The sequence below is a fragment of the Nuphar pumila genome, chromosome 2, assembly GCF_984573655.1.
Source record: "Nuphar pumila chromosome 2, dmNupPumi1.hap1.1, whole genome shotgun sequence".
Lineage (NCBI taxonomy): Eukaryota > Viridiplantae > Streptophyta > Magnoliopsida > Nymphaeales > Nymphaeaceae > Nuphar > Nuphar pumila.
The window spans coordinates 69,298,242-69,309,352 of NC_143250.1; the positions used below are offsets into that span (position 1 = coordinate 69,298,242).

The 11,111-nt window shown below is 33.2% G+C and overlaps 1 protein-coding gene across 1 annotated transcript; it reads left to right on the forward strand.

Annotated features, from left to right (window-relative positions):
- The first annotated feature begins 5,404 nt into the window (after positions 1 to 5,404).
- Positions 5,405 to 10,770, forward strand: LOC149845704 (QWRF motif-containing protein 7-like). The gene is made up of 5 exons (XM_089989078.1): positions 5,405 to 5,491; positions 6,383 to 6,619; positions 7,449 to 7,538; positions 10,510 to 10,617; positions 10,708 to 10,770. The coding sequence occupies exons 1-5, from the start codon at positions 5,405 to 5,407 to the stop codon at positions 10,768 to 10,770; spliced, it is 585 nt and encodes a 194-aa protein (XP_089845204.1).
- Positions 10,771 to 11,111: the final 341 nt, after the last annotated feature.

Below are 11,111 nucleotides of genomic sequence, written 5' to 3' on the forward strand. Positions count from 1 at the left end.
TTTCAACCTTACAAATGAGTTCAACATGATTGATTTACTAGTAATTGACACTTTGATCATTTGATTACTACACATGGACAGGTTTTTATAATGTTAAAAAATCAACTATCTATAATTTTCATAAATTTTTGAAGCCTAAAATACCATTTTTTCGATGCAAAATGCATGATTCAAGTATCAATTTTTAGTAAATCGATCATGATGAACACATATGTAAGGTTAGAATTTCAAAAAAACACTGAAAAAATTCTTAGTGGGTAGGGTTGGTACGTTTTCTATCCGGTAGGTTTTCGTTTCTCTCTCTCTCTCTCTCTCTTTATAAACATATATAGGAAAAGTGGTAGCTGCCTACCACTTTTAAAGCCTACCGCAGACTTACCATGAGAAAACAAGTGTTTTGATGTTGTTTTTTGCATATATGACCACACAAATATATTCTGTGTGGCCAATTTATTAAGAAATGATATTTGAATGATGTTTTTTTATAAAAAGCAATTTTTTTAAGCTTTGTATATTTATAAAAATCTTAAGCTGCTCAATTTTAAACCTTATAAAACCATATATGTGTGACGGAATCAGATGATCCAAGAATCGATTCCTATAAAATTAGGGGCGTAGCTAGGATTCATGTGAGGGGGGGGGGGGGGGGCAAACAGGGGTGTAGCAAAAAAAAAGTTTATTTGTGCGATAGTTGGGGGTTCGGGGGCAGCGCCCCCGAATTTTTTTTGGAGATAAAATAAAAAATGGCTACAATTATTAATAAAAATCTATTTCATATGGACAAATCAAACTATTTGCTGCAGTCAGGGCTGGGCTAGGACTGGTCTGGGCTACAAAAATGGATAAAAATCTATTTCATATGGAATCAGGGCTAGGCTAGGACTGGGCTTTAAAAAAAAAACAAAAAAAATTAACTGTTTCGGGAGGCAGGCCCTTGTATAAAATCAAGCATATAAAACACATTTGTATAGTCAAATTTAGAATATGAAAGAAAACTTCAAAAGCCTGGTAGGCTTGAAAAATGATAGACAACTACTACCTACTATATATATATATATATATATATATATATATATATATATATAGAGAGAGAGAGAGAGAGAGAGAGAGAGAGAGAGAGAGAGAGAGAGAGAGAGGTCACCGCTAAAGGTGTTATGTAGAAATAATGACATTGAGCATCCATCACGCACACCATCGACGTTCATCGTGAGTTCGTTCTGGTCATGTTCAAAAGTGTTCATGCATCTACACATTTTTGTGTATATATATATATATATATATATATATATATATATATATATATATATATATAAACTAGCAAAATATGTAAATTGGTATGCACCAAGATTTTTATATGTTTTTTTTTTATTTTTTTCTAAAATTTTACCATAAGGATGCGATCTAGATGCCTAGTTTGATAGAAAGAGACTCTTAGATTATTCGGTTATGATGTATAAGAATGATCTTTTAAGTCTTGAAAATCAATGACTAAAATTTTTTGTAAATATTCAAGCATACAAAATCACAATTCCTGATTCGATTATAATGACCCAATAGTCAATTCCAAGCAAATGGACCACAGTGAATGCATCTGCAGGGTTAGATTTATAATAAACCTATGAAAATCGCAGTTCATACTAGTTTTCATAATTTGTCGGTCTACATATTTAAGTTTTCTATATATATATATATGGCATTTAATAATTCTTTATGGTAGATTATTTGCTTTAATCATAAATGTAGATATGGCATTAAGTGTTACTAAACGTGATTAAGAAATCATAATCTTGAGATTAAAGTAACGAAAAATGTTCGCACTGTATGACAAAAATGATGCATTTATAAAAATGCCCCACAATTTACCAAATCCGTCAAATTGATAATTTCCTAGGTTCCCATTTTTTTTGGATGCTGTTACCCCTTGTAGCTGTGAATTTTTAATTTTTGTGGGTCACAACGCTAAAAGTGGATGAACCCAAAACACTTGTGAAACTCGTGATGAGTGTCGCAAGTCACGTTACAAAAATTCTTTAAGTATTGCTGAAGTTTGTACCTTGTGAAATTCCAAAAGAGTATCACATGTGGTATTGCAAAATTATACAAAACTTGAGAAAGTTCGTACCTTGCAAAATTTCAAAGGAGTATCGTAGGGGTTGCAGAATGCTTTTTTTGCCAAAATTATGTTTTATATAAATAATGTTTTGTTTCTCAACCCCTTATTTGCATCAAGATGCTCTATTTTTGCAACCCTAGAGTTTTTATAGACCCCAACCCCTTATTTGCTTCTAGATTCCCTATGTGGGTGTAATTTTGATAGAATGAATAAAAACTTGCATGTCATTTGGTTGTAAAGTTCATTCATGATTACATTTAAAAACTTTATTGTAATTTTGTATGTAAGGTTGATATAATTTGTATTTGTTTTGTTATATTTGTGGATGAATTTTAGGTATAAATTTTAGTTCTTTTTATTTGTATTATTAAATTCTTAAATAGGTGAATCTATTTTGTAACCATAAAATTTAAAGAACAAATATCACATAAGTAAGCAATTTATATATTTTGAAAGAAATTTGCATATATATATATATATTTGAAATTGTATAAAAAATTTGTATGTATACGTGCAACTTCTTCTTTCAAAAAATGAAGTCACACATACATTGCATTGATTTTATTCTTTCACAAAATGAAGTTGTTCATACATTGCATTCATTCTATTTTTCATAAAATGAAATCACTCATATTTTATTCTTTAACAAAATGAAGTCGCTCATAAATTGCATTCATTTTATTCTTTCACAAAATAAAGATGCTCATACATTTTATTAATTTCATTCTTTTACAAGATAAGATTGCTCATATATTTTGTATTCATTTTATTCTTTCACAAAATAAAGTTGTTTATACATTTCATTTATCTCATTCTTTTACAAAATGAAGTTACTCATATATTTTGCATTAATTTCATTCTTTTACAAAATAAAGTCGATCATACAATACATTTATTCTATTCTTTTATAAAATAAAACCACTCATATATTTTGCATTTATTCCATCATTTGATAAAATGAAGCTGCTCATACATTTTGCATTCATCTCGTTATTTCACAAAATGAAGTCCTTTATATGTTTCATTCATCCAATTCTTTCACAAAATGAAGTTCATACATTTTACATTCATTACATTCTTTTACAAAATAAAGTTGCTCATACATTTGGCATTAATCTCATTCTTTCACAAACTAAAATTGCTCTTATATTTTATTCATTTAATTCTTTCATAGAATAAAGTTGCTTATACATTTTGCATTCATCTATTATTTCACAAAATGAAGTCACTCATACATTACATTCTTTCACAAAATAAAGTTGTTTATACATTTTGCATTCATTTCATTCTTTCACAAAATTGCAAAGCATCTTTGATTGGGAGAAAATGTAGTATACCATCATTGATTATACATTTTATGTTGTTCTTGTGATTTTTTCTATCCCACCCATACCATGTGATTGAACAAATGCTGATTGTGAGATACATCGACTCTGCACCGTCAACGTCCAACACATATTTTTGGCTGTCATAGTTTGTTAGAGGGGATGCCTTATCCTTCATGTTCTCTATGATGAGAATGCATCACTCATGAACAACCATCAAACTTTTGGTTTCCTATCTCACCCATACCATAAGTTTTCACTGTTGATGCTTTTACCAAAAAACTCACTATCGATGAAGTGTTGTCGATTTTTTCACCGCTGATGCTTTTATAAAAAAGGTTCATTGTTGATAAAGTGTCATTGAGCTTCTCACAGCCAATGCTTTTACCAAAAAAAACTCACCGTCAATGAAGTGTCACTCATGTTTTTATAAAAAAAATTCACAATCGATGAAGTGTCGCCCATGCATCTAGAGTTTACCACCACCAATTAACCGCTGCCGATTAATCACCATCGATAAAAGATTTTCCCAAAGCTTGAATATCGTCGAAAGATTGTCGAAAGATTGTCGAAAGGATTGAAGATCATTAGTTGGAGACCAAAAGAATCCTGAGATTACACAAATAGGGCATCCATATGCCGTTAAGGAGTTGAAAAATGAATCGTTATTTATATAGAATAAAATTTTGCAAGAAAAAAGAATTTCACAATACCACTGCAAACATCATTTGGAATTTAGCAAGGTATAAACTTTCGCAACACTTAAAGGATTTTTGCAATGTGCCTTGCGATACTCATCACAATTTTTGCAAGTATTTTAGAATTTTGCAATCTTTTTTGGAATATTGTAACCTCAGATGCGACTTTGTGGACGAGTTTCATGGGTTCATCCATTTTCAGCATCATGATTCGCAAAAATAAAAAATTCACAGCTGCGAGGGATAAAAGCATAAAAAAAAGTAGAACTTGCAAAATTGTCCATTCCATGGATTTGATAAATTGTAGGGCATTTTTGAAAAACATGTCATTTTTGTAATACAACACGGTCATTTTCCTTTAAAGTGATTATTGTGAGCATCACAGTTTGGATTTTGGACCTAGTAAATGAAAGCTTTAAGTAGGATCCAAATTCCATAGCATATTAGTGGATCTGGCTCCACCAGATTGGATTCATACTTAAGATCCAAATTCTTGGGTAACGTATCTGCATCCAGTAAGTACGATTGTACTTCTAGTCAGATTCAACATAAAGAAGCATGATCTGGTTCAGAGCAAATGCATTTCGTTTGTTCACTCACCCGATCGATTCAAATCCGATACCATTTTGGACATTGATACTTAAACATCTTAGTGTGTATTTGGTCCATAATAGGGTTAGCTTGATTATTTTTCAGATTGGCATAGTCTTAGGATCAGTATTATATATTGGACTATGTTCAGATTTGGGTTATGATCCATTTTGTATTTTTTACTAGAGGTGGGCATCAGCCGGCTAGGCCTTCATTTTGGACCCAACCCTGGCCAGAACTGGGCTTCTGGCCCCACCTGGCCGACATAGGCTGTGCTGCGGGCCTGACATGCCCTGACCCAGCTCAACCCGAATCAAGGACCAGCCCCGCCCAATTAGGCCAATGGGCCTAATGGGCGGGTAGCTGTCCGGACATTCGGGAACAGGCCGCCCCTAACAGGTCACCCTGGTTCATTAGAGGGCCTGGCCAGCCCGTTGCCCGCACCTACTTTTTACATTAAAACAGCTTCTTTTAAAGGACACATTGTCCGCTTACACTTCAGGTTCAGATTCAAAACTTTTCGTTGAACCTCACTCAAAAGTCAGATCCATATTTGAATTTGGATATTTTGCATGAACTTTGGATTTTATATTTCAGATTAAGCATGGTCTAGCCTGTATATGATCCAGTGAGATGGGACTTAGTCAGCTAGGCTGGTGGTCTAGGTTCAGATCCCCATGAGCGTCACCACTTATGCAAGCCTAAGCGACTCCTTGGGGGCAAGGGGTAAGCTCACAGAGTTTTATGCTGCAAAGCCAGAGGTGGTAAGTGCGACAGGCAAAGCCAGCGTGGCTAGGTCTCTAATCCTGGGTGTGGTTTCTCTGTATACATATCAAAAATAAAGATTAAGCATGGTGTGGCCTGTATCTGATCCAATTTTCACCGCTTAATGGCTTGGTCCGAGTCTATCTGGTCAATATGAACTTGGGTTGGCTTGTTGGAATACACTAGGAAGGTGAACTATGATCCTAACTGTATATTACAGTTGATTCATCTAGTTGTGATGTATTATGATAACATCGTATTGGACCTTGAATTGTTCTGAAAAAAGATTTAGGTGACAGCTGATTCGCATTCCAAACTGAATCTGTGAACTTTTAACCAGAAAATGACACGTCTTACAAAATATTTAAAAATAATTATTTTTTTCTTAAAATTATTAAAAAATAAGCCAAATCAGCATGGGACCGTTGGCTATGAAAAAACCTGCAGAAAGAGTATTCCAATATTTTACTTTGTGGGAGGGATGATGATCATTATTCTTGGCTGCTCTTTGTTAAAATGTTCTCTTTGTAAGTGGCCTAGCAACAAGTGGGCATTTAAATCTCAGGCATGCCATTCAAAATCTGTCACACATGTCAAAAATACCACTATATCTTTTCTAGGTTGCATTTCGACAGTTAATTCATATTTTAGATAATATCCACACACAAGTCCAATGATGTTCATAACAATTTATGAGGGTTAGATGAACAATTCATGTTATAAACAAACAACATTATTATCCTATGCTATTTATGTAAGCTTATGCAATTTTTTTAGAAACCTTCATTTCATATCCACTTCATCTTGACTTTGGAGAGGGAGTAATGTGTAGCATTTGGCAAATAATATATTCTAATGATAGATTTTTAACAAATGTTTTTATTTTACAGAATCAAACCTTGAAGGCTTGGTGGCACATTTCTCACCTACGTAACTCCATAGTAGAGAAGAAAATGGAATTGCAAACATTGAGATATGAAATTAAGCTAGACAAGATTCTGAATTCTCAGACCATACAGTTGCAAGAATGGGAGAAGATTGAGAAGAAAAACATGGAGGCAGTGGTGAGAACATCAAGGCTTTTGCAGGAAGCAGCAGTAAGAGTCCCTATTGTTGCGGGTGCTAAGGTAACTTCCCCAAGAGTAACATGACTTAAGGGGTGTTTGCATAGCATGGAAATGAGAGGGATTCCATGGAATTGCGTGAAACCTATTGCATTTTCGTAGCCCCCACTGCAAGATGCAAAACATAAACATTTTTTTTCCCTATAATTTCAGGAAAGCAGAGTCCCTTATCAAGAATATTTGTAAATGTGGATTTTTCTGTATAATTTTATTTATCTATAAGGGTATGTTATAAAGTATTCAGATTCAAGATTGAAACTTTATTGCTTTTGAGAATGATGTCTCCAATATGCTTTTTTTTGTTTGATAGTTAGGCTAGTGAATGAACCCTGTGGGATTTTAACCGAGACCCTTCAGTTATGCATAGTGCGACCTGACCACCCAGCTATCTCACGCGAGCCTAGTGATGTCTTTAATATCCATTTTATTTTCTACATAATTTATTCATGAACACATAAGAAAGAGGGTTCATTTAGCCATGTGGTAGCATCTCTCTCACAATAAAAAATATCATTAATAATATTTTAAAAGTATCATGATTTTAACATGATATTTTCAATGACTTTTTTTTTGCCATTAAAAAAGTGATGTAAAAAAAAACTTATTTCAAACATATTTGTTTTTAGCATGATTTAAACGTAACATTAACATAAACGTGACTTTTGTAAATTCTTTGTATACTATTTATATCTTTACGATAATATTGTACATTTTGACATATATTATGTACTTTTTTATTTTTCATAATATTTCAAGGTAACTACCATATAAAAGAGTTGGGTCCTCTTGGGAAATATTTGGAAATTAACAAATCCCATATATGTATATGCAGGGCGATATAGGTTCAATTCTTGGTGCTATGTATGCAGCAATGGGCATTATGGAAAAAACTGAAGCAACGGTTGAGAGGCTCTTCTCCAAGGTGAGGTTTTTGAGTGACAGTTTTGTTCTTAGTCCCATATTTTATAAGGTTTTGCTTTAATGACATATTCATAAGGATGCTTTAAGATGAATTTAAGAGGTTTATACTTTTCCTAAATTCTTTTTGGCAACTTGGATAAAGAATACTCAGAATAATGGCCCACAAAAATGTCCCAAGTTTGAAACCCACAGGTGGTGTCCCTAGCCCCAAGGTCAAAGCTGGGTGTACTCCCTGGTGAGCAGGAGAGACCCCAAGGATTTTACCAATTGGAGGCCAGCCAATGTGCAGTCCGTGATGAAGTTTTTTCCTTGGATTATCCAAAAAACTAGAAAAGCTTTGCATTCAAAAAGATGGATGAAAAACAACATAACAGAAGTTGCAAAAAAATCAGCAAAGAGTATATATGGGTTTAATTGATTTTAATTTCATAAAATGTGGTTAAAAAGATGAACATATATATGATATTTATCTTTGAACATCAAGTCAAGGTATGCAGGCCACGAAGCTCCCCCTTCCTGGCCAGGGGCGACCATGGTTTGTCATCTGACATGGGATGACCACAGTTCGAAAACCATAGAGGTGTCGCTTGCCATAAGGTCAAAACTAGGTGTACTTTTTAATGGAGAGGGGGGAACTCCAAGGATTGTTATCAATTAGAGGTCTCCCAATATGCAGTTAAAGAATTTTGGAAAGATAATGGAGGGGTTGGGTTCTCTTGGCTAAGAAAAAAAAAATTATAAGAACAGGAACTATGTGACTTAAGACCAAACATGATATGAAACTGACTTCCAATAAAAATTGGTGCATACTTGAGTTTTTTTGAGAAATGTTCTAAGTATAATTATTCATGTTCTAAATGTTTCTATAAAAAAAAAACATTTATTTTTGTCAATCTTTTGAAAGCCATATGTTTTATTTATTTTTGGTTTTGAAAATTTTATTTAGAAAGACTTCTTTTAAATTTGCACCAGGTCACTACAACATTGTTTGATTGATTTTAAGAAACTCTTGTCTTTTCAAGAAGTTGATCAAATGACCACCTGAGTTATTTTCTACATCACTTAATACTAGTTAACTCTTTAGGAAAAGGCATTTTCAACCATCTCCTTCTGTTAAAGAGTTGAATGTCATTTTTGTGGCTCTTCATTTTTGAAGCTACAATTAAGGGCAAATAAATAATTTCAGATGTTAAAAAGTAAGGTAGTTATCTCAGATTTTTTTTTTTAAAATGTACCAACAATGATGGAGATGGTACTCACTTTTGGCATCATTCCTTGTTTTGGTCCAAATTAGAGAAATATGTCATGGCAAATTCACTACTCAAAATATGTCAAATTATTTTTACAATCGGTGACCAAAAATAGGATTTAGGAAAATCGAGATCCCAAGCTTAGAGACATGTTCTTAAGATCGCTATTTTTAGAACTTCAATCGCCCTACTTCGAAAATTTTGAAGATGCAAAAAGGTTTGTTACGACTAAGTTTTTAGGATACAATTAGGCTTGAATCTCAAGAGAGTCACAATTTCGCAAGATCAGGTAACCTCTCCCACTTGAACTTGGCAAGCCAAATCAAGAACAAAAGAATAGAAAGTGAAAGCTTGAGAATCAGAAATTTTGATGATCCAAAAGACGAAAAATAAAGAAATTTATAGACTTTAGAAAGGCCAAAATGTTTTGTGATAAATGAGATTAAAGGCTATAAATTCAACAGTTTAAAAATTAAACGAAAATAACCCTAAACGGTCATCCGCCTTTGACTTATGATTAAAAACCCCCAAAATCGTTTAATAGTCACAAAGCCTCATAAATGCTATATAAATGCATTTTTAAAGTCTTTCAAATGGCTAACCTTTTGAAAAGGTTAAGCTAAAAAATAGCTTGATCAAAGCAGATCTCAACACCTCACATGTGCCTCACGCCGCTGCAAAGTACGCCATCAAAATGCCGCATTGCATACATATGCGTGCACATGTGCGCAAACAATGCGTTTGTTCTTGCGCAAAGCGCAACAACGTCTGCAAGTCACCCTAACACAGTTTACCAAAGTAAAGAATAGAGAACAAACACTCTATTTAAACCACAAAAAAAGTTTCTCAAATGAGACTAAACATTTTCAAAGCACTTTTGGTGAGAAACAATAAATCACCAAAAACTTTATAAATATGCTATATTTTAAAACTTTTTCTAACACAAACATGGACACTTGATTTTTTTCTTGAGATTTTTATACTAGAAAATTTGACACCTTTGCCAAACCACTTGTCTAAGTTGTCACCTGAAAAAATCAGGTACCATGTAACTATTGTCTAAGAAAACCAGGTACCATGTAAATTGTCACTTGGAAAAATCACTATTCAAAAATATGTCAAACATGGCAACTTGATTTTTCTTGATGTTTTTACCCCTTTGTCTCCTAAAAAATAGACACCTTTGGATGAACCACTTGTCTAAGTTGTCACCTGGAAAAAGCAAGCACCATGTATGTGTTGCCTAAAATGTTCAGGCTCCATTTAAGTTGTAGCTTGAAAAAAACAGGTGCCATGTAAGTTTTCCTGAAAAATTAGATACCTAAATTTTCAGGAGACAAAAGAAAAAAGTATAAAGTAAACTCTAAATTGGCTATGCTCATTATATTTTCTACCTTGCAGCTAGTAATAGTATTTCCAATAAAAACAACAACTATCATTTGTGTGAGGAAATTATCTTAAATATTTGAGAAAATGAGGCAATCAAATGTAAATCCATCATACATTAGGCACATATATGTAAATTATCCTAACAATTAAGTAAAACCAATTTCTTGTAATCTTTCCTTATCATTTGTGTGAGGGGCAGCTTCTCATGGTTACCCAATCTTTTTTTTGAGAGGGCATGGTTTCCCAATCTTAAAATGAACATTAATGGATTAGAAGTTGCAAATCTTTTTTTGTTAGGATTAAACTCATTGGTGTATGTGGTTGTTAACACAGACAAGCATAATGGCTTCGAGGGTCATAGAACTTGTGAAGATCACATTACAAGAGAGGGAAAGTTTAGAAGAGTTAATGAATCTGATCATCACAATGACATTATTGGAGGTAAGTTTCACTTAGCATGATGATCATCATCTCTTTGATCAATTCAACATCTTCATTATTACCTTGAATAATAATACTTTTTATTAACAGGCCCAAGAACGCAGTCTAAGAGCTCAACTCATTCAAGTGTTCAAGGAGAACAAATTCATCTAATACATGCAACTGACACCATTTTTTATGAGCTACTTGAGTTTTGTAACTAAAGAATGTTAGTAGTCTGATCAGTCAACTTGATCTGTAATATTCTAAATGGCAATGCCTTTTAGGCAAAGATGGAACTGAAATTTTGTGAAACACAAGGTGCAAATGAAAAACTCAGGGTGACATTCCTCTTAAAATAGATTTTAGGGACACATAATTTAACACAGGATTTCAGAAGAAACTGATATGTGAAGTTATTTATGATGCATATCATGAATACTGATTGTACTTTCCAAAACCAAAGCTCACATATCGATTACAATTTTTCTCCTAGGAAAGAGAACCTACATATT

Excerpts from the sequence above, each read along its gene's own strand:
- LOC149845704 (XM_089989078.1), top strand. The coding sequence starts at position 5,405 with ATGAGCGTCACCACTTATGCAAGCCTAAGCGACTCCTTGGGGGCAAGG. Across the intron at positions 5,492-6,382 it reads ATGCTGCAAAGCCAGAGGTG|AATCAAACCTTGAAGGCTTG; the intron begins GTAAGTGCGACA and ends TTTATTTTACAG. Across the intron at positions 10,618-10,707 it reads TCACAATGACATTATTGGAG|GCCCAAGAACGCAGTCTAAG; the intron begins GTAAGTTTCACT and ends TTTTATTAACAG.